Source organism: Panthera tigris, chromosome E1 (genome assembly GCF_018350195.1).
Source record: "Panthera tigris isolate Pti1 chromosome E1, P.tigris_Pti1_mat1.1, whole genome shotgun sequence".
NCBI classification, from domain to species: domain Eukaryota; kingdom Metazoa; phylum Chordata; class Mammalia; order Carnivora; family Felidae; genus Panthera; species Panthera tigris.
Window position 1 is genome coordinate 53,089,483 of NC_056673.1, and position 26,300 is coordinate 53,115,782.

Sequence of the window (26,300 nt, forward strand, 5' to 3'; positions counted from 1 at the left end):
GAGGCCGGACAGAGCAGCGATGGACCCCTCCGACGTCCCCACGCGAGTCACGCTGTCTGAACAAGGAGGGAGGCAGCCGCACTGCCTCCTGTCTGCCGAGCAGCGGCCTCTCCCTGTGGGCAGCACAAGGGGCCATTTGTGCCGTGGCCCCCTCCGCCCCCCCCCCCCCACCGCCTCCAGCCACCCCCACCCACATCTCCGGCGACAGGGCTGGACATCTTGGCACGGGGGACGGATCTCTACACAACGTGCACTCTGTTTAGCCTGCAGCGGGCTTGGGGGCGGGGGGGCGGCGGGGAGGCAGGGACCCTACAAAGCTCTTTGAGAACAGCAGTGTGGTTTCTTTGTGGCTTTCCCAGGCTCTGGAGACGACACACACTTTTCTCTCCTCCGTTCCCATCGCCGCCCTGTCCGTCCTCCTGCACAGCTTGGGACAAGCAACTCAAGGTCTGAGAGTGAGTCCAGGGATTCGCGGGGCCAGGAGGAAGCAGCTAGTGCCCTTGGCGGGTGCTGTCCACTATGGAACCGCGTACAGAATTCCAGGCAGGTTGTCGACCCCCTGGCGCAGAGCCGACTCTGCCCAGCCTGGTGCTGGGTCCCACGCGACAGCAGAGGAGGTGGCCCAGGCCGTGCTCCGGGCGAGGGCACAGGATGGGGTAAAGCGTACGTACGCGCTAACGGCTGAGGACACTGAGCGGTTCCGGAGCGAGAGTCAACGAACACGAATGTCACGTCTGTGCTGAGACATGACAGCAAAATCCCCAAAGGGGGATCGGGGAAAGGATGTTAGGCATGGGGCCCGAGACTCGGGCCAACAGAAGCAACATCGGGAGCAGCTATATGCACCTGGAGCCCCCCACGTTGCTGGACTAGGGCCTCCAGGCCTGCGTGGTCCCACGCAGACTGTGGATGCCACTTCCAAACCAGTTCTCTTTCTGGGTAGGCCGGGGGTTGGGAGCTCCAATCCTGGAGCCCAGGCAGGGGCAGGAATGGGCCGGGCATCTATCTGTAGTGCCCGCGATGGGCAGGCCAAAGGAAAACAAAACAGAACAAAACAAAACAAAACAAAAAACAATACCTACAATGCAAAAAAAAAAAAAAAATATCCCACATCCTACACTGCCTTCCTGTATGCCAAGCACTGTTCCAGGTTCTTCGTGTATAAGAAATCCAGTTAAGTCTGTTGAAGTAGATAGACGCTATTATCGTTGTGACTACTTCTATGACTACTGATTACTGTGGGAATTTGCAGATTAGGAAACTGAGGCACAGAAGAAAGGCAACCCGTTCAGGTTCTACAGCCAGGGAGTGGCAGAGTCAAGATGTGAACCCAGGTGGTCTAGCTCCAGGATCCAGGTCCTCCAATATTCTGTGTGTTCTTGGGCTTGCTGGGCTGGGGAGGGGCGGGTGCTGCACCAGGGCCCCATGACTGGTTCTCACAGGTCTCACTGTGCCCCGCGCATGCGAGCGGCTGTGGGCAGAGGGCGCCCTATCTCCCTCCCGGTGAATGACACCTGCTTTGTTCCGGGGCTTGAAAACAGGTACACAAGTGTCTGGGGTTGACTGTGTCACTGTTCCTTGCCTTCTCTCAGATCACAGCCTGAATCCCACATGGGGCAAACAAGCAGTCCGGGTGTGTGTGTGTGTGTGTGTGTGTGTGTGTGTTTGTATCAAGATTTACACCCCATAACTCAGACGTGCACTAAAAACCAATCTTTTTTTTCCTATGATATGATCCCGTCCTGGATCCCTCATTTCCACACAGTAGCAGAAACAAAATCAGTATGACTTTTGCAAGTACATCATCCCGATCTGTGGAAACTGGTTTTCAGCACAGATAAAATACAGTAAGATTTTCAAGGTAGCATGATACACAGTAGTAGAATACAGGGGATGTTCAAGATCACCTTGTTGCATTGCCCGGCGGTGGGGGGTGGGGGGCTCAAACTGACGAATTTGTATGAAGAACATAATTACGTATTGAGTGGTGTTGGACAAGCTTTTCATGTTGTAAGTTGCTCTGAATTTGAATGGAGAGAGACAGAGGAAGATAAAGAGAAGTAAACTCCTATCTGAAAAGTAGAACGGATTTTGTTTTTCCCTGACCTTATGAACTGATTTTTGGTGATAAGTACACTGTTAACCGAGAGATACCTTATACAAGAATTGACTGACAGGGAGAGCCTATGATCGCAGCTTTCTATCGACGCCTTTACTTTGCAAAACAGAGAAGCTGACAGCTCTCCGTCCGTCCACATACACAGGGGACATTTTTATTGTCCCGCAAAGCCCAACAGTCCCGGAATCACAGATACAACCTGCCTCTCTTCACGAAATGCACATAAAAACTGAGGTTTAGATAGTAAGAGTCAAGGACACGGTCAGACTTCCAGGGGCTTGCTAGCCTGGGTCCCCTCTGCTTGACACAGAGGTACCATTGGAAGGACCGCGTGCTGAAATGAGCACATTTGCGAGCATTTTTCTGTCTCTGTAGCATCGTGTGTGTGGATGGATGGGTGTGGGAGTCAGAATGCTGCTGCTGAAGGTTCACACCAGAGAATGTCCCCAACCTTTGAAGGAAACCATCTGCCAGGGGAAGACATGGCTCCCCTCTCCAGTACCAGCAGGGAGGGATGAATGACCGTCACTGGGCCTCCCGACGAGGTCACTCTGACATAGCTGATGGTCACCTTAGACTTGATGATGTGTGCCAGGAAAGGCGAGCAAAGGTCTGAAGAACCTGACTTCCAGAACACCCAAAACCGATCGGGTTTTTCTTTGTATCCTTTCCAGTGGCTTTGTGCTCAAATAATGGTAATTATCCCAGCTGTCCTGGGAAGTATGGAAAGTCTGCCAGATTCGTGGGTGAAGCCAAACTAACATTAAACGGTTTCTCGTGGACAATCTCAGGCAGCAGGTAAATGATAAGTACACAGACTTTCACTCCTCCATCTGTTCACGTATCTGTGCACCCAGTGCAGGGAATGAATGGGCACCAGGCCCCACGATGGGCATATTTTGCAGGCAAGTGGCTATTAGGTTCCGGATTCTCTTTGTTATCAGCGGGGGAGTCCCCCAGGTGTGCAGGTAACAATGACATCTGTGTGTCTGCACAGACCTGGGGATGTGGAAGGCAAAGTGTCTGAAGGGGTGGGGGTGCTGCTGTCCCCTCGAGAGGATAACCCAGTCCAAGAAAAATCTTGGGGGTTCTTGGGGACAGAACACGGGAAGTGGAGGGGGCTTACTGGCAAAATACTGTTACTTTTTTCATTGTTTCCTGTACCATTCTGCTCTTGCTGGGAGCATAAAAACCCACGGGAAGGGAGAAGGAGCCAGGAGAGAGAGTGGCGGAGGGCGGGAAGAATGCCAGGGTTTGGACAAGGAGACGAGACGGAGACCATTCCTTTCTCGCCCTCGCTTCCCAGCCCCCAGCCCTGCCGGCTCCTTTCAGTCAGGCCTCCTGGAGCAAAGCACCTGCAGACTGTTCTCAGGAGGACTGCTGGAGAACCCCCAGGGGTTCTGAGGATGGGAGGGGCACTTCTTGAGGGTCAGTGGGGACGAGGGAAAAAGAAGGGGGCGCCCGGGTGGCTCAGTCGGTTGAGCGTCCACCTTCGGCTCAGGTCATGATCTTATGGTTTGTGGGTTTGAGCCCCGCGTCGGGTTCTGTGCTGATGGCTCGGAGCCTGGAGCCTGCTTCCGATTCTGTGTCTCCCTCTCTCTGTGCTCCTCCCCTGCTCATGCTCTGTCTCTCGCTCTCAAAAATAAATAAACATTAAAAAAAAAATTAAAACAAAACAGAACAAAAAACCCTGTGGGGCATGCTCGGGAACAGCTCTGTGGAGGGAACGGCTCTCCAGTTGCCTACAAGGAAGTGCTGGGGCCGAGTCTGGCTCTGTCCATGTGTTTGGCAGGCTTTTAGGCCCATCCTCTTTACTTCCAGGACGAATATACTAATTTTTGTAACATTGTTTTTTGAAGTCATTAGAAAAATAAAACATAAAGAAAAATCGAATGAATTTTTGGGTGTCTTGAAGTTAAGCCCATTCACCCCACTGCTTTCCTACTGGTGCCGACAGTCACGGCCCCGAGGGACTTCCTGCTCTTTTCTGGTGCCTTCCACATCCACCCTCCTCTCTGTGCCGGGACCATGCAAAAACTTTGCCGTTATGCTGATGCGGGAAAATAACACGACAGCGGAGCACCGTCAGGGCTGAATCCAATGAACTATTGGGGTCAAAATGGCAGGAATATAAAGATGTAACTATTTCGAGAAATGCACACAGCATTTTTATGAACTCGTATGTATATAACACGGGGTCTTAAAATTTGTAGGTGTGACTTCTGTCTGAGATCCACACTGCTTCAGCCATCCACGTGTCTCGACTGCTTTTGTCCCTTTGTCATTGTTTTGTCACCTGGCATCGATGATGGCCAGCCACCACACGGGGGCACTGTCCACCACCTGCTGCCTGCCTGCCCACACTTGCAAATTCCTCTCTGTCAGAATACAGGGTAAAGGGATCGGTGTGTGGGAGGACTGAAAAGAAGCATGTAAGAGAAAGAGCTGCCGATAGATAACTCTAGAATCCCGGGCAAGGTAGCTTGATGGGTTCAGGAGAAGGGCTTGTTTGCATAAAATAAAATGGAGAGCACAGTCTGCCGTCACACATACAGAACAGCACAAGAATTTGCTTTCTGGGGTGATTGAAGAGTGTGGCGGTGGGGTCTGTGGTGCGGGGAGCGGGGGAGGGCGTGTGTATTATTCTGCTGTGAAAGGGGTGGCAGTGGTTGGGTCAAGGGGTGAAAGGATCTCCTCTCCCGGGCACCTTCCTGACCTCATGCTGGGGCTGCGCTTCTCAGCCTGAAGACCAGTCTCCAGAGAGACCGGGCTGGGGTCTGGAACGGTGAGACCCAGAGCTGCGGGCACGTGGGGAGGTCAAGAGCGGCAGCCTGAGGCATGGAGAGTCTCTTGAGAATTCTCTGGAAGTCTGGCAGCTGGTCCTGCCACAGGGTGATCTAGGGACTTTGTAAGAGCGGCTTGACCCGTGCAGGCGGTTACGGTAGATGTGTGAGTGGACTATGCTGAAGAAGTTTACACTTAGTTCTCCGAGACCCCTCCCCACCACAACAGTGAGGCCTGCTCTTGACCTTCTCTACATTTAATTGGCAAACCTATTTTCAATAATATTCTGGATCCAAAGTAGGGGGATTAATTGGACAGAGAGATGCACATAGGTAATGGGTCTTCCACATAAAGACATATCGACTGGTTACGGTTGACTAATGACCAGGAAAATGTGTCTACTGCCATTTTTTTTAATGTTTATTTATTTTTGACAGAGAGAGAGAGAGACAAGAGCGAGAGCAGGAGAGGGGCATAGAGAGAGAAGGAGACGCAGAATTCGAAGCAGGCTCCAGACTCCGAGCTGTCAGCACAGACCCTGACGCGGGACTTGAACTCACGGACTGTGAGATCATGACCTGAGCCGAAGTCGGATGCTTGACCAACTGAGCCAGCCAGGTGCCCCACCATTTTTGTTTCTAAACAAATGGCTGCTTAGTTGACTAATGACTGCTGTCTTAAATGATTGGTAATATACCAACACGTGTGTTGGTTTTTAAGCCAGGGAAAGTATATATCTGACTTATGATTTACCCCTTGATAAGGGAGGCAGACATACACTTTAAAATTTATTTTGATGTCCCTCCTGTGCAACTTAGTGAGCCACCTTAGGTCCAGATGCAGACTAATCCACCAGGCATCCCTTCCTAAGTATCTAGATGTCGGTTAGCATTAGCTGGTTGGGACACAAGAAACACATTTGAGGCGTATCTTGGGGATGTGCTTTGTGGATTATCCACAAAGACCATGAGTCTGCAGCCAGCCTCCTTGGCTACCCAGAGCCTGTTGCACCTGCCGGTCAGGGTATGTTCGTGGGTGACAAACGCCACCCAACGTGTGTGCTCCGTCAAAGCCTAAATAGGAAGTGGTCTGTATGTGAAGTGTAAATAGCCTTGCTCTCCCCGCTGGTTTGCATTATGCCTGCCGCTGAGTCAAGTGAGAGCCGAGGGCACGTTTCCTCCATCGGGAACATGTTCTTTGGAGGTAATGCCACTTCAGAAAGGAAAACTGTTTAAGCAGCAAACTCCCAAGGGACATGTGGTCTGAAGAATTTCTTGGTGGTGACACCAGAAGAAATTGCGAGGGGACCAGACTGGAGAGAAGAAAGCTATGTTTCCCTTGAACCACGGGCTTCCCTTTGCTGCCTGAGATGCTTCGTAGTTCAGAGGACACTGAATTCGGGATAAACAGTGCCACACCAGCTATCCAGTGAGGAAGGAGGGTGGATGGAGGGAAGGCATGGGGACAGGCGCCATAAAGGTGAAGTAACAGCATCTGAACACTGGGTGGCAGCAGCAGCCCTACACAAATTACATGCCTGCCTCCTGCCTGAGTCCTGGTTGTGGAGAAATTCAATTAAGGATCGTGCCTCCTTGGGAGTCTTTATTTTATACCTTTCTTTTCTCCCGTGGTGGCTGCAGATATGTGGCTTCCAGATGCATTATTAACAGGGCACAAGAAAGAGATCGTACAAGAGTTAGTTGGTGTCAGAGCATTTGCTGATGAATCTGCAGTAAAATTACGGTTTTCCGCCGAATTAGAGGTCTGCATACTTTGGTCTGCAAAGGGCCAGATGACTATAGACGCTCAGCTTTCGGCCTTGAGGTTCTGCGGCAACTGCCCGCCTCCATTATTACCAGGAGTTACGGACAGTATGTCAACAAATGAGTGTCGGCTGTGTTCGAAGCAAACGCCGTTTCCAGAACCGGGTGTGGGGCCGGACCTGGCCCGGGGGCTACAGTTTGCTGAGACCCCTAGGCTAAATGAAGAGCAGCTAGCTTGGTCCACGTGGGCCCCAGGCACAGGCCAGGTAACTCTTGTTGCCAAGTACATGCAAATGCATCCTCTCGCCCTCGGGGCCCTCCCGGAGCCCTACGTGATTATCTAGGTCTCCCTACGCTCAAACCTGAATTCCCCCTTCTCCCTTCGGCAGGACAACAAAATCCGCCGACAGATGCCGTCTGGTGGGTCTGCATTCAAAGCTCTTCCTCCCTCCCCTCCTTGTGGTCTCCCTTCAGTCCCACATCCCTCGTCCTGCTCTGAGGGCACACAGCTGTGGGTGGTCAACACAGGTCCATCTATGTCCTGGCCTCAAATTATTCCACGGGAGCCAGATCACGGTTCAAACCACCTCTTGGGTTTTATCATTTCCTTTCCCTGCATATCAGAACCCACCCTAGCTGCCAACCTCTCGGTGCATGATGTGCTTTCTTAGCCGTCGGGCTCACCTTCCAGAAAGCACCGTGTGAGCTCCATCTCGGTGACTTCACCTCTCCGCCGGCCCTGAAAATGCCTTGGGACCTACCTGGGCCTTTCTTCACAATATTACCTGCCTCCATCGCGTCCACCAATTCAAGCTGACCATCCGCCCCGGTCCCGATGAAGTACCACCGTTCTATGAAGTGCCCCTGACACGAAGGAAGAGCCTGCCCTTCATTCACTGGTTTCTTAGTGACTCGGTTTGTATCCCTTCCTTGGAGCTTACGCCGTGCCCTTCTTACGGTGTTACTGGTTTCACTGCCCACTAACCAATTATTTAGGCCATCTTTTCTGGTATTGATTTTCAATTATGTCACACTGCGGTCACAGAATGTGGTCTGAGTGGTATTGATTTGGGGGGCATTCCGACTTTTCTCTGCGGCACGGCGCTCATCAATTTTGGGAACCATGCGCACGCGGGCTTGACAAGAATGTCAGGTTTCTCATCGCCAGGCTGGGGCTCTACGCACATCCATGATGTATGTCGTGTTAACTTTTTATCTGCCTTCTCAGTGCCCGGGCGGGGAATCCTAACCCTTCACCATGACGACGGTTTTGTCTGACTTCCCTTGAAATTCTGACCATTTTCCTTCCCCAGTGTGAGACTTAGGTTGCCAGGAGCGTACAGGTGCCCATCAGCCCGGGGCACTGTTCCTCTTCCTGCAAAGTACTGACCTCCATTCTTTCCGTGGCTTTCTGCCCGAAAGTCTGGTTTGTCTGATTCCAAGACTGTAATACCTGCTTTCTTTTTGGCCAGGGTGCACCTTCCACCTTTTTTCACGCCTTTGTTTTCAAGCTTTTCTGTGTCATGTCTTAGGCGTGCCCCTCGTTCATCACCCGGAGCTGGGATTTCAAAAGGCAAAACCTGTCTCTTGTACAAGATGCGTTTAATCATCGGATGACTTTGCTTTTGCAGCCTGCCCTCCGGCATTAGCCTTGTTCTTTCTCCTTCTCCCTCGTGCCTTGGCTGGGGGCTCTTATCCATCACCATCCTCACCCCCTCCCCCCGCCCCCGGGGCATTTGAAAAGGAAGAACCCAAATCACGAACTGTAGGTGGATTTATGGGGGGGATGGCCTGATGGGGAGGGCCTGTTGGAGGGAGAACCTTCCCTCCCAAGATACTCTGGACACAGTGGTGACAACAGCAAAGCCCCACATGCTGTGGCTGAGAGTGGGTGGAGGGCGGGGGGTGGTGAGAACCCCCCAGTGGCTCCATTAGCAGGGGGTTTTTTGAGGCTGAAAATACCAAGACTGCTGCCCCAGCTCAATCCCAACTGGAAGGTCCTGTTGAGGGTTTATGTAACTCAGAGAGCGTCTGTTCAAGGGAAGAGAGGGGCTGGGTCGGAAAGATTGTTGCTCTACTTTCTTCAGAAATATTTATAAAGATTAGCGGAAAGTGCAGGTAATAGAATAGAGGGCCGTCTGAGTGGACATCCCCATGTCGCGGGAGACGTGGCTGGACTAAAGCCTGGCTGGGGGCAGGGCTGTCACTTGCCAGCTACCGACCCCCTGCAACGTGCACGGCGCCCGAGCTCCAGGAGGACCCGGCCTGTGGATGCTGACAGGCTCAGCTCCCGGGATCCTGCTGACTCGGAAGTTTCTCCTGGTCTAAGCGAGGCCAAGATCAAAACGGCTAAAAAGCCATACTCCCCGACCCTCTCCCCTCCCCCTCTCCCAGTGTGAGAAGAGCAGCCTGCAGGGCGTTAGGAATCACAATTAACCCTTGATTTTGGCGACATTTCTACATTATGAAGTCCCCTCTGCCCTCCCCCCACCCTCCATCAACCAGCTCATTTGGTTTTCACAATAGGTATCACATGAACGGATGATGCTGGAGGAACCCACCAGTTTGACAGGTGGGAAAAAGAAGTTGAGAACAGGGGAAATTTCGACTTGGAACATGCCGGCCCACATGCACATCTGGGGCCTCAAGGAGCACACATGTCCCTTAACATGTAGCATTAGAATTTAAAGCCCTACAGGGGGGCGCCTGGGTGGCTCAGTCGGTTGAGCGTCTGACTCTTGACTTCGTCAACTTGAGTCATGATCTCAGGGTTGTGAGTCTGAGCCCTGCACCCTGCGCCAGGCTCCGTGCTGAATGTGGAGCCTGCTGGGGATTCTCTCTCTCCCTCTCTCTCTGACCTCCCCCAAAATTAAAAAAATAATAATAAATAAAGACCAGCAGAGACTACACTTAACACACAGGGGTCCCACGTTGGCTGAGGACCTAAAAGGAGGGGATGGGGCATAAAGAGGCCTCACATAAGTTCAGCAGCTGAGGGAGGGCGGGAAAGGGGATCTGTGAGAAATGAGTTCCTGACAAGCAGGGGAATAGAAACCAGGTTGATCGCTGAAGGAGGCGGGGCCACCGCCACAGGGGGAAAAAGTCGGTCAGAAGGCAGAGAAATGAGCTAGATGCAGGGGTCAGAAACCAGCGGCCCCCAGGACCATCTCTTGAACATGAATCATATTTTTAAAATAATTGTGCCTTGAGATAGTGCATGTGCTGCCCGGTTGAGGTTCACCTCTGTCCTCACTGTTCCTAACTGTCTCCACCCCAGGATGGTCTCCACTCAATTTCTTGCCCCTTAGTCTTCTGAAGGCACCTGAGTTTGCCACCCTTGGATGGAAGGGTCCTCCCTGCTCTCCTCCAGCCCAAGGCTGTAGTATTCACGGTCCTGTAGGCACAAGAGACCACGTAGAACACATCTCCATTATGGCTACAGGATAAGCCATAAGCCTCCGTGGTCCCGAGACGATCGCCTTGCCTAGGCCCTGTGTGGGGCCAGGGAGGTAGAAGAGAAGAAGAACTTAGAAGGCACAGACTGTCTGCGGAAAGACTGTCTATGGACATGAGGAGTCAAGGACAGCAGTGAGTTTGGTTTGGGCAACCGGGTGCAAGGGGGTGATGGGGAACCCTGGAGGAGGGACAGGTTTTTGCAGGATGGCAGCAGGAGACAATAAGCTCAACTTTGGAAATGCTGAGCGTGGGGATCCTGAAAAACATTTGAGTGGAGATGTCTGCAAGGTAGCTGGACCCGTAGGTGTAAGTTCCAGAAAACAGTCTAGGCTGAAGATCAACATTGGCATCACCAGCAAATGGATGGAAAATAAAGTCTCGGGAATGGAGAGATTCCCCAAGGAGAGTACACTAAGTGAGAAGAAACGATGCCCCAGAGATGGATCCCAGGCAACATCAACATTTCAGAGAGGGCCGCAGGACGAGAAGCCCACAGAAGAATCTGTAGAGGAACAGGAAGTGGGGGGAAACCAGGAGAGCGCAGGGTCCGGAAAGAGAAAGGAGCGGCTTCAAAAAGAGGGAGCAGTTGAGAGCATCAGTTGCTGGCTTTGTTAATTTTTTTTTTTTTTTTGTCTTTAGTCTTTATACTTTTAAAGGATTTGGAGAACGCAGACGATTATTTCCATGTTGTGTTTTCAAAGCGGTTACCCATTAGATAGCTCATATGACAAACGGCGTAACCAGCTTGTTTGATGGAAACCCTCTCTCAGGCAAGCTTCACCTGACCTCCCCCACCAACTTCCACCAGTCTTGGCCCTCTGGGGCCAGGGGTGCCCATCGAGGTAATAAGCATTTCCAGAGCACCACTGGGTATGGTGCCAGGCTCTAGGGAGCAGGTGCTGGCTTACCTGGCACTCTCAAAGGTGGCGGATGCTGTCTTTTCCACAGCCCCAAATCCGACGCCAACAGCAAGACCCTCTGAAATGGAATAAAAAAGTATGAAGGGTTAGGAGCAATTTTCGAACAAGGTTCATTACCATCGCTGAGTCAGGTGAGACCGCATTAGGCTGCCAGTAACAGAAAACCTACATAACTGGAGTTTAAACCCGGGGTTGGCTGGCAACGGTCTGGGGGCCAAATTCAGCCCACTGCCTATTTTTGTATGGCCTGAAAGCTAAGAATGACGTTTACATTTTTAAATAACTGGAAAAAAAAATCAAAGAAAGAATAGTATTTCATGACACATGAAAGTTATATAATTTTAGTGTTCACAAATAAAGTTTTATTGGCACACTGCCATGCTTAGTTTGTTGACAAGTTGTCTGTAGCTGCTTTTGCGCTACATCAGCAGAGATGAGTAGTTGTGATAGAGAACATATGGCCCAAAGACCTACAATATTTACCGTCTGGCCCTTTACTGAAAGAGCTTGATGACGGGCTCCTAAGCTAAACACATAGGGTTTTATTTAGCTCGCGCAACAAGAAGTCCGAGATTGGTGCAGGGGCCCAATGATGTCTTCCCAGACATTCGAGGGGGCATCTTGAAATGGTAGACTGTTACAGTCTACTCTGAGATGGTGTGGCTACAGTCTAGCTTAAGCTTGGGGATGGACAAGATGATTCCCCAAGTCCTCTCCAGAGGGACTAGTAAGCCTGCCAAGGCTACCAACACTCTGACTTTGATCAAATGTGGAAGAACACTGCTTGTCTACAAGTATCTGATGGAGAAGGAAAGGTTACAGAAAAATGGTCCAGTGGCCTGGGACCAGTGGGGTAGAACCATAATGTTAAGACATTTTCTGGTATCTGTGGGACAGTTTAAAGACCCCCTGAATCATAACAGGAAAGAGACCTACCAATACTGGTCAGAATCAAGACCAAGGGCTTTTGGGGCCAGGAGGAACTTTTTTGTTATAAAGAGGGAAGAGGGAAAAATCCACTGAGAAGGGCTTGTCTTCTTTTGGGATTCACCGCCTCTTTGAAATGCCTCTTTTTATCCTTTGTGTCCTTTTTAGTTGGGGTGGGCCAAGGATGCTAGGATTCTAGGAGGCACCTGGAGACAGAAGAGCTGCTCACACTTGTCCCATGTGAGAGGGTAAGAGCTCACCCATTATCTAGTCTGGTTCACCGAGGGACCACAATGGGGTTTGGAGTCCGAACACCCTGCTAAGGCCTAAAGGGCTCTTTTCTTCCCTCACCTTACCCTTTGTGCTTCAATCTCCTGTGGGGACCCTATGGGGTGGCAACTGGAGGTTGCTGGTTGAGAATTTGGGGTCCTCATGCTCCTCCAAATATCTTCCCATAGTCCTCATAATGACCAATGGTGGGATACAGAATCCTAGGACTTTAGAGGTAGAGGAAACCCCAGATATCACGTGGCATGACTCTTGGGCCACTGCCAGGCTCAGAAGTTATCGGTTTGGTTGGGGTGGGGGGTGGGGCGGGGGGGGAGGTTTTTCCAAAACCAGATGGCAGACAGCACCCTCCCAGCATGCCTAGCACACTCCAGAGCCGGCTGCAGAGAAGCCCCTGAGACACTGCGTCCAACAGGCTCTGGGGCCGAAGTGGCCAGGCAATCAACACCACCAGAGCAACCGCATGTTTCAGGATCGAGGCTTTAAAGACTGATTTATTTTTATATAATTGTTAAGGCTCCTGATGTAAATTCTAAAAAAATTTTTTTTTACATTTATTCATTTTTGAGAGAGAGACAGAGAGACAGAGTGTGAGCAGGGGAGGGGCCGACAGAGAGGGAGACACAGAATCCGAAGCAGGCTCCAGGCTCCGAGCTGTCAGCCCAGAGCCCGACGCGGGGCTCGAACTCATGGACCGTGAGATCATGACCAGAGCCGAAGTTGGATGCTTAACCGACTGAGCCACCCAGGCGCCTTTAAAAAAAAGAAAAATTTTTTTAACATTTATTCATTTTTGAGGGACAGAGAGAGACAGCTGTGGTCTCTTGTGAGCAGGGGAGGGGCAGAGAGAGAGAGGGAGACACAGAATCTGAATCACAGAAGCTGCCGGTGCCCGCGGTCATGAGATCAGAAAGCTGGAGGACATCTCCGATGCTTCTTCCATTTGACCAGTCCCCTACCCTCAGAGACTCCAGTGTTTCCAAAGCTGCTGTCCTCAATCTTGTTTTGTGCCCAAACAGCCAAGCCCTCAGCCGGCTCTCAGCGGTGACTGCGGGTCTCCAAGGCAAAGAACTTCACCAGGGACCCCTGACCCACTGGGGAGGGGTGTCAAAAGCTGGGGAGGGACTAAGCCGTGTTTTATAACATCAGAGGGGCATCTCCCTTCCTTTGAAAAAAAAAATGTGCTTTTCTAAAGTATAAACAACAGCTGGTTGGCTCTTTTGTTAAAGATTTTGCTCTAATCAGTCACTTTAATGTAAACGATAGCGCAGCCCAGAGCAACAGGACCTATATTAATCAGGGAACTAACCCCTTCTGGTTATTTAGCAAAAGCCCCAGCACTTGGACTCACAGTAGCTCTGGGAGGTTGGGCAGGGGAGTAACCAGTTAAGGCAGGAAAAAATAGCGTCTGCCCAAAGGGATTGCAGCCCCGAGCAGCTGAGCCAGGTCCCCCACTCCCCCCCACCCGTTTGCCAACCTGCACTTGTGGCTTTCTCCCAGGTGTGGGTGGCAAGAGCTGGCATCCGAATCCGTACTCTGAAGGGGTTTGGAGCAGTGAATGCATAGTCCCTCTGCCCCCACCCTGTACCTGGGCCAATAGTGCGGAACATTCTGTGATGATCTGCACATGAAGCGGGTCCCTCCTCTCTGCTCCAAAAGCATAAGCTGTGTCCTGGGGGGGGAGGGGGGCAAGCAGTTTCCCACCGCCAGGCGAAGGGCAGGTGCTGGGGAAAGAAATGCAATTGCTACCTTGTCCGAAGGTGGAATAGAGCCTGGCAGAGAAGCTAATGAGAGACCAAGATAAATTACACGCGCAGAAAGAACATAAATAAAAGAATTAAGGCAGATATTTAAGATCAACAGATGGCAGAAAGAACCCGCTGGGTGGAGAAGGAGCAGAGGAAAAAATTGCCGACTGGTGCTCACACCCCAGGTGTTCCACCAAAAGTACAAATTAGGAAGGTAATTAAGACAAGAAACCCAAGTGACTGGAATATTATCAGTGAGCCGCTGCCTCTTTTCACAGCCACTGCCATTAACTCGGGTGCAAAGAGAGAGAAGATAAATCCCAGATCTGTAGTGGCGCATCTGGCAGATAGAGGGTGGGCGAGGCAGAGTCCTGAGGACAAGCCAAGCCGAAGAATAGGCTCAGAAAGCCCGGGCCGCCCCCGCCGCCCTCCTGCGGGGTTGGACGGCAGGTGCGTGTGCGTCCCTCCCTCCATCTCCCCACCCTCCTGTGTCTCCATCCCATCTTGTCCCCCACGGGGGAGAAGAATAACAAAAACGCTACGGCTCAGGTCCGGTATGTTATTTAAGGTTCCTCTAGAAATGGAAGGAGGATAACGATGCTTCGCGTACAGGATGATGTGCCCGGGGAAGGCTTTCTTGCTACGGACACTGTCTTGTACGAGGCCGGCCTAGACATCTTGAGCCGCATCCCTGGCCTCTGCCCACTAGATGCTGGCCACGCCCCCTCCCCATGAGGGGTGCTAGTCAAAAATGTCTCCGGGCACTGCCTAATGTCCCCTGGGGAAATATCGTGGCCTGTTGAGAACCACTGGCTTCCCATCGAGGGGAGGCATTTTGAAACTATTCTAGAACGCTCTAAGAGTTTAAGTAGATGGTAGGAAAATGAACAGTTAAAAACTAGTGTCTTGGCCTGCTCCGGCTGCTATAACCAAATACCATAACCCGGGTGGCTAATAACTAACACGAATCCATTTCTCAACAGTTCTGGAGGCTGAAAGTCCGAGGCCAAGATGCTGGCAGACGGGGTGTCTGGTGAGAGCCTCCTTCCGGGTTCACAGACGCACCTTCTTGCCATGTCCTGACGTGGTGAAGGGCGAGGGACCTTTCTTAAGCCTCTGTAACAGACTCTAATCCCTGGGTTCCCATCTTCAACCTCCTGATATCATCACCTTGGGGGGCAGGATTTCAGTGTATGAATGTGGGGAAGGATACGAACGTTCGGACCGTAGCAACTAATATTTTCTTTTTCCATTGAGGGCTAGCCATTTCTTTGTTGTTGTTTTCTTTTTAATTTTTTAACATTTATTTTTGAGAGACAGAGTGCTAGTGGGGGTGGGGGGGGCAGTGGGCAGAGAGAGAGGGAGACACAGAATCTGAAGCAGACGCCAGGCTCTGAGCTGTCAGCAGAGAGCCTGACTCAGGGCTCAAACCCACAAACTGTGAGATCACGACCTGAGCCGGAGTCAGACATTTAGCTGGACTGAGCCACCCAGGCGCCCCTACTGTTCCTTTGTTTTTAAGGGCATGGTGGGGGGAGGGGAATAGTTCACAGGTCTTCTCCAAGAGACCTTGCCAGCCTCCAAAACAGTTGACGTAGGTGACATTTCAGCTCTGCCTGACATTCACGGGTGTCAGGTCACATGGGGGATGGGAGGGAAAGCCAGCATGGGGTCAGGAGAAATGTGGTTACTGGTTCAGCTGAGCTGCTGTGGGGACACCCCTCCTCTCCCTACCTGGTTATGCTCCTCTCCATGTGGGCCCGGCTGTCAGATGGTCTCAGCAAGACAGAGCCTTCTGAGATACAGATTTGGGTGTCTGGGGCACTCAGGCCAGGGCTAAAGACTGTGGGGGGTCTCATCTCCCTGTCCTGGGCTCTGCCACTCTCTCACCACAGCTCATGATTACATTCCTCTTGGGTGGCTTTCACACTGGGGGGGCAGTGAACTAAACCCTCAGTCTGTCACTTAATGCGCTGATGGGAAGCCTCGGTTCTCCAGCCACTGCCTCTGCTGTTCCTTCTTTGCATCTCAGGGTGGTCGTGCAGGGGCCATGGGATCTCCTGATTACTCAACTTTCAATGCTCTAGCTGGGTCTCTGGTTTAAGCGTCCTTGCTATCGGTTCTAGACATTACAGCCAAAAGCCATTTAGAGAAGGTCAACACAATGGTCATGAAGGAAATGAGGGATGTTATGACTTTTTCCCCTCGATTCAAAAAGTATTAAATTTAAGACAGCAGCTCACAGCCTGTGGGGGCTTAATATTAAACATGGCTGCGGGGGCTCCTGGCTGGCTCATTCGGTAGAGTGTGTGACTCTTGATCTCAGAGTTGTGAGTTTGAGCCCCAAGTAAGAGATTAGCCAAGTAATCTCTTGGGTGTAAAGACTACTTAAAAATTTCAACAAGAGGAGCGCCTGGGTGGCTCATTGGGTTAAGTGCTGGACTTCGGCTCAGGTCATGATCTCATAGTTCATGAGTTCCAGCCCGTGTTGGGCTCTGTGCTGACAGCGCAGAGCCTGGAGCCTGCTTTGGATTCTGTGTCTCCCTCTCTCTGTGCCCCTCCCCTGGTTGTGTGCTCTCTCTCTCTCTCAAATAAATATATATTTTTTTAAAAAGTTCAACAATAGCCAAATTATGGAAAGAGCCTAAATGTCCATCGACTAATGAATGGATAAAGAAGATGTGGTATATATATACAATGGAATATTACTCAGCGATCAAAAAGAATGAAATCTTGCCATGTGCAACAATGTGGATGGAACTAGAGTGTATTATGCCAAGCGAAATATGTCAATCAGAGAAAGATAAATATCATATGATTCCATTAATATGTGGAATTTAAGAAACAAAACAGATGAACATAAAGGAAGGGAAGGAAAAGTAAGATAAAAAAGAAAGAGGGAGACAAACCATGAGAGACTCTTAAATACTGAGAACAAACTGAGGGTTGCTAGAGGGAGTGGGGGGAATGGACTAAATAGGGGATGGGCATTAAGGAGGGCACTTGTTGGGATGAGCACTGGGTATTAAATGTTACGTGATGAATCACTGAGTCCTACTCCTGAAACCAATATTACACTATATGTTAACTAACTTGAATTTAAATATATTAAAAATTTTTTTGGAGGGGCGCCTAGGTAGCTCAGTCAGTTAAGCGTCCGACTTCAGCTCAGGTCATGATCTTGTGATTCATGGGTTCGAGTCCCGCATGGGGCTCTGTACTGACAGCTCGGAGCCTGGAGCCCGTTTCAGATTCTGTGTCTCCCTCTCTCTCTGCCCCTCCCCTACTCTCTCTCTCTCTCTCTCTCTCTCTCAAAAATAAACATTAAAAACATTAAAAAATGTTTTTAAGTAATAAAATCTTAAAAAAAAAAACAAACAAACAAACAGCTGCTGCCACCAGCACCACCAACAGCAAATCCCAAAGGTGGAGAAATGAGGTGAAAGAGGACAACTTACTTGTTCTCATCTCTACTGAGGACCGAACAAGGGAAAAATGACTCATATTGCAGCTGGAGGGATTCAGACAAAGGGGAAACATTACCTTGAGGGAGGAGGTTCTTGAAACGTATGACATACCTCACTGAACGGGGGTTGAAAATACTCCTTCCCTGGGAGAAAAGTGGCCTTTGCCCCTGCTGAGCTGCTTCCCAGGCAGGGATGACCATGGATGTGGTGATAGGCGGGATTGAAAAGAATGGAGAGGGTGGCCTTGTGTTGGCCCTTGTGGACACATGATGCTTCAACATTAAATAGGGGCTCAGTCCTAGAGCGAGTCCAAGCTGCCACTTATATGTTCCCAGGTCTTCATGGGTTATTTATTTAAAAAAAAATAGCAATATAACCATCTTGGGGCATCTGTGGCTGGAGGGGACCGTGTGGGCAATGGGGGCCGTGAGGAAGGGGGCATGCCCAACCCCAGTGGCAACGGGAGCCTTCAAGGATGCTGGGTGAGCCCAGTTTTGGTTCCTCCCCTGCTCCTGCCCGTCTTGGCACTGTCCCTGGGCTGGGAGGGGTGTGACCTGCTGGATGAGGAGGCAGTGTCACATCATACTATGGGAGGGATTTCCTGGCCATAAGGACTTGCTTTTGGCTGTCGGGAGGGTTCACCCATCTGGTGTGGACACGCCTGCTGTCTTTATTTCCACTCTGAACCCACAACTTGGCTGGGCCTTCTGGGGAGACTGGCCCACAATATACTGATTCCCCCACTTGGCCTGTCGTTGGCCACATGCAGATTTCCAGCAAGAAGGGAAAGCAGCAAGGCAGGATCTCTGATCGTATTAAGTGAGATGTTGGTACAACCAGCCAGGTATTGCCACAGAATCCCTGTGGGGTCTGGCAAACACCCCATAAAGGATAAAAATGATCTACTTAGTGTTATTTTTTGAAAAAGTATTTGGACACACTTTCTAATATGGATTACTAGCCCTGCTATTTGTATTGGGTAAAGTCAACAGTTGGGAAAGACAGGTGTTCCAGGAGAGATGAATCGAGCTCAAATTCTTATCAGTGTCAATAGGCATGTCTTAAGACCTTATTAAGAGATGTTGATAAGTAAAGATATTCCATCATGGATCTCCCTCTAATTAAAATAAACACTCCCTAATTAACATTTGCAAGTGTGCTTTTTTTGGCATAGTCTACTGTCTCCAGTTGGGTTCCAGCGAAGGACCCAAAGGAACTACTGTCCTGTGGTCCTTGCCGCCTCCAACCCCAGCAGACAGCAGAGAAGGAGGCATCTCCTTGTTGGTAGAAATGAGGACAGATGGCTCAGCCGCATCTTTAAACAAGTGAAGGCATCTTGTTGAATATCCACATCCAAGAGTCAATTTCAATTTGCTTCAGTTTTCAGCAACCAGACAAAGATCAGATCCCTGTGTTCCCGTGGAGAAAAAGGAAGGGAAGGCCTTTGCTGGTACAGAAGATGCTGGGCAATTCCAGCCCACAGGTCCTGCTTCATGCCCAGGCTCAGGACTCTAGCCAGCCCCCCTTCACCATGTGCCACTGTGGCCACAGTGCAGCTTGCCCTCCAGGTAAAGGATAAACTTGCAGACCCAGGGACATGCCAGGTGTCATAGAGGGCCAGATCAGGTGTGGTAGGGGGACCAGACCAGGTGTGGTAAGGGGGCCAGGACAGGTGGGGTAGGGGGTCCAGACCAAGTGTGGTAGGGGGGCCAGACCAGGTGTGGTAGAGGGGCCAGGAAAGTTGTGGGAGGGGGGCCAGACCAGGTGCAGTAGTGGGGGTGTGAAACCAGGTCTAGTAGAGGGCAAGACCAGGTGTGGTGGAGGGGCCAGGCCAGGTGTGTGTGTGGGGGGGGGGGGGACAGATCAAGTGTGGTTGGGGGGGGGCGGGTCAGACCAGGTGCAGTAGAGGGCCAGACCAGGTGTGTTAGGGGGCCAGAGAAGCATCATGGTCTCTGCTCTCCAAGCCCCTGCCCAATCACCTGGTCACCGAGCTTCCTCTCCCCACTTGCAGAGGCCCCGGTGTGCAGAGGAGCATCCAGGTGCTTGAATCTGACAAATTCACACTATTTAAGTGCACAACTTTCTGTTCTATAATTTACCAACAAATCCTTTTGAGATTTAGGAAGCACTGAAAACCCAAGAAGCTCTACAACCATGAAGAGGCAGGACAATGGATCCTAGGCGGTCAAAAGTGTGGCCTCTATAGAATTATTTTCCCAATACAAGTGTACCCTGCGATGATGAGCTTATTTGAAGCCAGGGCTGCAGGTGGAATTTCTGTTTGGTGGCGCCCACCCCCCCAGGCAATGGGGAGCCCCCCCCCCCCGGCACCACGCTGCATGCTTAAGCATCCCACCCCCGATCTCAATCTCCCAGGTGGTGAAAACTGCTCTGAGGTGGGACAGAGTTCCAGGAAAGAGAGGAAAGCATGGCCAAAGCCACCCGTGGCACCGTCCCTGCTCATAGTTCACCAACCACTGGAAGGAAGCCATAGCAGGAATTCAGCCAGAGAACCTGCCTCACTGAAAATGCCTGTAGTGGACACACACACACCCCTAACAGCCCAGCTTCTCGAGGCTTCATGAAAAGGACGCTCTTCTCCACAAAAAGACGGGATTCCTGGGACAAGGCAAAGCCAGGGGAGCAGGGAGTCGGCTGTCCCCCAGCAGCATGCTGCTGTCACCCATTCTGTACTCCGTGGGAATTACCCTGCCCAGGGACCTTGAAGCCCTCGGGTGGTAGCTGACACCTGCTGGTCCTCCCTGGGGTTCATCATGAAGAGTCACTGGTCACTGCAGCCTTGGTCCCAGGAGGACGGAGCTGCCGAGCTGCAGGGACAGGCAGCCTGGGACAGGCTGTCTTGTGAGTGCAGCTGTGAGCTGGTCCACCTGCCTGCCTCCTCCCCCACAGCCCACGCATGGGGTACAGCCAGCTTTGGGACATGCCTGAAAGCTGAACAGTTTGGGAGGTATGAGGGGGACTGATTCATGGTTCTGTGACTCCTGTGGACTTGAGGGCCAAAAGAAAACTGGGAGGAAAGAATTTTTTTTAACCCCCTTGAAGGACTTACGAACAAAATTAGACTCTGGCAGTTCTCTTAGAATGATGAACGACCTAAGGCACAGGTTCAATTTACCATTCCCCGTACCCAACTCCCACCAAAGTATTTCTTCTTCTTTTTTTTCTTTTTTTTTTATTATTTTCAAGAGAGAAGGGGATGGGGAGGAGCAGGGAGAAAGGGAGACAGAATCTAAGGTAGGCTCTGTACTGTCAGCTCAGAGCCCGATGCGGGGCTCAAACACATGAATCGTAAGATCATGCCCTGAGCCGAAATCACGAGTTGGATGCTCAACCGACTGAATCACCCAAGCCCTCCACCACCAAAGTATTTCTAAAAGCCAGGCAAGAAACAGCTGTTGATGTCTCAGACACTGTTGTGTTTCGCTACACTGATGGCCAGCACTATAATACAATGACTGTATGGGGCGAGGTGGGGCGGGGGCAGTGGGGAGCAGTATTTTCCTTAGAGGGAGCAGTAGCATTTCACAAGGATGTCAACAGAGGAGGAAAATAGTGTCTGCCCTCTCTGCGCCAGTCCTGTGATCGCCGTGCACCCAGCGGTGGCTTCCGGGCTCCTCAGGGTGGGCCCTCTGTGGTCATGGCCACCTTGCACGGACCTGTCCTCCTGGCCACGGCTGACTGGGCACTTGGTCAAGTGGGCGCAGTGAGAGCTGGGATTTTTCCATGGAGCAGGAAGAGGGCCAGGCAGCCACAGGAAGGGAAGGTCAGGAGCCATCATTATCCTCATTCTGTATCGCGTAGGAGAAGCTGGTCTACGGAAGGAGACGGTGTAGCCGGCATGTGACGAGAAGCAGCGATGGATAAAGCAAAGTGTCTGTGTCTATTTTTCATTTATCCCTGAAGCCTGGAGCACGGCTGGGGCTCTGTCCTTCCTGTGACTATGTGAGATGTGGCAACGTCCTTGCCACCCCCCACTATTTTCCTAAAGCCGTTTGAGTTCTCGCTCTGCAACTTGCAACCCAAAGCCTCGATAATTCAGCCAAAGTCGGTCCCAGGTACACTATGTTCATCACCTAAACTGACCTAATTCAACCCTAGTTCGATTGCCAAATTGATACTGTTACTGTATTTTCCAGAGAGGCAAACTGGGGTTCAGAGCGGTCAAACAATATGCCCAAAGTCACACACCTCTTGAGCCGTTCAGCCTGTGCGTTCCTTCTTTTTCATAGTGCACCACACGGGCTTCTTCATTTAGTTGACCATTACGACTCCTCTCCTCCTGGGAACTCAAAGGGCTGAGAATGGCATCCGTGTCAGCAAGGGCATCCATTTGGACACCGTCTTTAATGGTCCTTTCAACAACCCCGTATATACTCTTAGCCCTGTTGGAGACGTGGAGACCGGTCCTCTGCGGCCTTCCACGACTCCTGTTCAAATCCTCCTTAGCACTATCACCATTTCTGTTGCCACCATCTCCATATATTTGAACATCCTTTTACTTTCCCTAAGACTTTAGGCACATCAGGGGCGCCTGGGTGGCTCAGTCGGTTAAGCATCTGACTTCGGCTCAGGTCATGATCTCGCGGTCCGTGAGTTCGAGCCCCACGTCGGGCTCTGTGCTGACAGCTCAGAGCCTGGAGCCTGTTTCAGATTCTGTATCTCCGTCTCTCTCTGACCCTCCCCCGTTCATGCTGTCTCTCCCTGTCTCAAAAATAAATAAACGTTAAAAAAAAGACTTTAGGCACATCAAAATGTTTCATTTTATATTCTTACTTTGAACCTAAAAAATGGTTATTTTAAATCATGCTACTCACTACTTTTTAATCAAAGCAATACACCTACACATGGAAGAAAACATTCAAAATGCTCAAAAAAGTCTAAAGTAATACATTTCCCCATCTCAATCCCCATTCCCTAGTTCCCCTCCTATGAGGCGGCGTATGTTTTCTAAGTTCTAACTTTTCATTCTCCAGTGGGTGCCACTGTAACTTTACATAACTTTGAATATTAATACATTTGCTTTTTTAAAACAATTTTTTCATGTTTATTTATTTTTGAGAGAGAGAGACAGAGTGTGAGCAGGGGAGGGGCAGAGAGAGAGGGAGACACAGAATCGGAAGCAAGGCTCCAGGCTCTGAGCTGTCAGCACACAGCCTGACGTGGGGCTCGAACCCACGAACTGTGAGATCGTGACCTGAGCCAAAGTCGGACGCTCAACCGACTGAGCCACTCAGGTGCCCCTAATGTATCACAGTCTTGATTTAGATAGTCAGTTGACAGAACCATTGCTTTTTACTCTGTTGAGCCTCCCTTGGAAAGGTTGAGGGATTCAGTGCACTTTCTTCCCACCTCTGCCTTCTGTCCACCTTGACTCTATGAAAGCTATCGCATTTGGTACTTGTTCTGCAGATATATTCCACCCAAGGTGTGTTCTCAGACCAGCTCAGAAAACGGCAACCCGAATAAAAATGGAATTTATGATAGTGGGGTGCCAACATATATTCTTTACAAATCAGGTTGCTAAATGAAGAGACGGAAAGATAGTCCCAAGAAGCCTTTAAATTCTTCCCATTTGCAGAAAATAGTCCCAAGAATCAAGTCTCACTGGATTCTTTCTGGATTCTTTCTGGTGTTCATCTTATCTTCTGGGTCTTAATTAGATACCTTCTTTTTTCCTTCCTTCCTCCCTCCCTCCCTCCCTTCCTTCCTCACTTCCTCCTTCCCTTTCTCTTTTCTTTTCTTCTCTTTCTTTCTTTCTCTCTTTCTTATATTGTTTCTTTTATGATTATTTTTAAATATAATTTATTGTCAAGTTAGCTAACATACAGCATATACAGTGTGCTCTTAGTTTTGGGGGTAGATTGCCATGATTCATCACTTACATACAACACCCAGTGCTCATCCCAACAAGTGCCCTCCTCAATGCCCATCACCCATTTCCCCCTCCCTCCTGCCCTCCCCCACCCCATCCACCCTCAGTTTGTTCTCTGTATTTAAGAGTCTCTTATGGTTTGCTTCCCTCCTTCTCTGTTTGTAACTATTTTTTCCCCTTTCCTTCCCCCATGGTCTTCTGTTAAGTTTCTCAAGTTCCACATATGAGTGAAAACATATGATATCTTTCCCTGACTTACTTCACTTAGCATAATACCCCCTTGTTTCTTTCAATGGCGGTAAATACACATAACATAAAATTTAACATCTTAACCATGTTAAGGCTCAGTGGCATTAAGGTCATTCACAGTTGGGTACCCACCACTACTGTCTTTCCAGAACTCTTTGTATCCTGCAAAATTGAAACTCGGTCCTCCTTACACACTAACTCCCATTTTCCCTCCAGCCCAGCCTCTATCAGCCACCATCCCAGCTTTATCTCCATGAATGTGACTCCTCTAAGACTCTTATATAGGAGGGGGCGCCTGGGTGGTTCAGTCGGTTATGATCTCGGCTCAGGTCATGATCTCATGGTTTCTCAAGCCCTACATCTGGCTCTGTGCCAACAGCATGGAGCCTGGATGGGATTCTCTCTCTCCTTCTCTCTCTGCCCTGCCCCATCTTGGGGTCTCTCTCTCTCTCTCTCTCTCTCTCTCTCTCTCTGTCTTTCTCAAAAATAAATAAATATACTTAAAAAAAAAAAAAAAGAGAAGCTCGTATGAGAGATCACACAGCATTTGTGATGCCACCTCCCTCAGATGCCATGTGTCCCTTCCTTGTTTTGTTCGAGGGCCTCCGTGACCCCATGGGATAGATGGTGATATACTTCTGAGTCCTTGCATGTGTAAAAATAATTTTGACTTTTTGCTCTGTGACTTAATAGTTTGGTCTGATAGAAAATTCTAGGTCCCAAATGACCTCTCCTCAGTATCTTGAAGGCACTGTTCCACTGCCTTCTGGTATCCAGTGTTGCTGCTGAGAAGTCTGGTATTAATTTGATTCTCAGTTCCTTGTAGTTGAACTGACTTTTCCCTCTGGAAGCTCTTAAATTTTTTTCATCTTCGTGTTTAGAGTTTTAAAATCTCACCAAGATCTGTCTGAGGGGGAGGTCTCTGTTCATTCATACTCAGCATTTGGTGGGTCATTTAAATCTGCAACGTTGGGGCTCCTGGGTGGCTATACTGGTTAAGTGTCTGACTCTTGAACTTGGCTGAGGTCATGGTCTCATGGTTGGTGAGTTTGAGCCTTGCTTGGGATTCTCTCTCTCTCTGCCCCTACCCTGCTCGTGCTCTCTCTCTCTCAAAATAAATAAATAAAAATCTGCAAGGTTGTGTGTTTTCTTTAGCTTAAGAATTATTTCTCTGCATCCCTGCTCACATTTTACATCTTTGACTTTGTGTCTGTGACCTGGAGGACTGCTTTCTACTTAACTTCCCAGGTTGGCCTTTCATCTAGAATGTTCTTATCAGTCTATCCATTTAACTTAAAAACATTTTTTATGGCAATTATAGTATTAATTTGGAGGTATTCTTTCTGATTTCCCAGTCGTCCCCTTGCATGCCCACACCAGGTCAGTGACAGCTGGCTGCCCGAGGTGCTGCTCAGCCACGCAGAGGTAGAGATAGTCTCATAAATCACTTCGAAACATTTGCCCAATTCGAAGTCCAGCGTAAATGTCAGAAACTAACAAAATATGTAACCCAGCTAGCAAGGTGCTCAAATCCTGAGGCCTTCTTTTAATTAATGTCAGATTTGATCCAAGATACTCCGGAGAGAGAGCGGCAGGTGCCAGGAGAATCCTCCCAGCTGGCTTTGTCACGAGGCCCCACACACAGGCTGTCCTCCTTAGTCAGACCACGGAGGATCTGCCCTTGTACTTGGCACGTGCAATCCTGGTTTTTCTCTATAAGGGAGATCCAAAACAGACGTGGGCGCTCCCTGAGCAGCAGGGAGCTAAGAGTTAGCTGATGGAGGGGAGGGGGGGAATATGGCAGACGGCAGCCAAAGAAATTGTGAGTGGTCCTCTGCTAAAAGAACCCAAACTAGATTATTACAAGTCTGGTTCACAAATCTCCATCAAACAAACAAACAAACAAACAAACAAACAAACAAACAGGAATGGAAGTCAAGAGGAACCAGCGGGCATTCATGAACAGTTTATTTCAAACGAAGTACAGAACCCTTTTGGCGCATTGTAACTAGGAGGGCAGGGAGGTGCAAAGGACACAATATTATAATGTATCCGGATTTCATCATAGGTTTTGGTTCTCGTGATACCAAATGAACAAGGTAAAATAACGCATCGTGGTGCGGAGAACCGCGTTCCTGACTGGCTGAGTGACTACACTCGGGTGTCAGTTAAAGGGTTCGTGCAACCCCTCGGGAAGAGCTAAGCCACATGGCTCGGCTGTTGCCACCGTCCACTCCGTGTGAGCATCAACAACTTCAGTGGGGACACAGAAGGAAAAACTGTGAGAGAACACGACATCGAGAACACTGTATGCTCAAGAGACACGCGATAAAGAAATCACAAAGGGTGCAAAATGAGAGAAAACATTTAGCTCAGATATGGCGTCTAAGAAAAGTGTAACATCCCAAACTTAGGTATACAGAACTGGCCAAGAGAAGGCAGAGGTGGCCAGCTCTTGGCTCCATGCAAGGAGGTCCCCTTGGGATCAGAGCTATTTATACAGATCCACGCACCCTGGGAGTCAGGGCTTTGTGTAACAGACATGTCTAGGCAGAAGCACAAAACAGAAACTCAGGGGACATCACAGTTGATATCGCCCCAGGAAATTCAAATATTCGACATCTGTCCCAACCCTAAACTTGTATTATTCCGAAACTTCCCATAGCGGCTGAAGTAGGGGGAAGAC

General features: G+C 50.0%; 1 protein-coding gene across 3 annotated transcripts in view; it reads right to left on the reverse strand.

Annotated features, from left to right (window-relative positions):
- SLC39A11 (solute carrier family 39 member 11) overlaps positions 1 to 26,300 on the reverse strand; it is a 340,276-nt gene that overhangs the window by 56,403 nt on the left and 257,573 nt on the right. For all 3 annotated transcript variants that reach the window (XM_007073449.3, XM_007073448.3, XM_042966406.1), the window contains exon 7: positions 11,031 to 11,100. In XM_007073449.3, the coding sequence (XP_007073511.1) occupies positions 11,031 to 11,100 (70 nt within the window). The remainder of the gene's footprint in view (positions 1 to 11,030; positions 11,101 to 26,300) is intronic.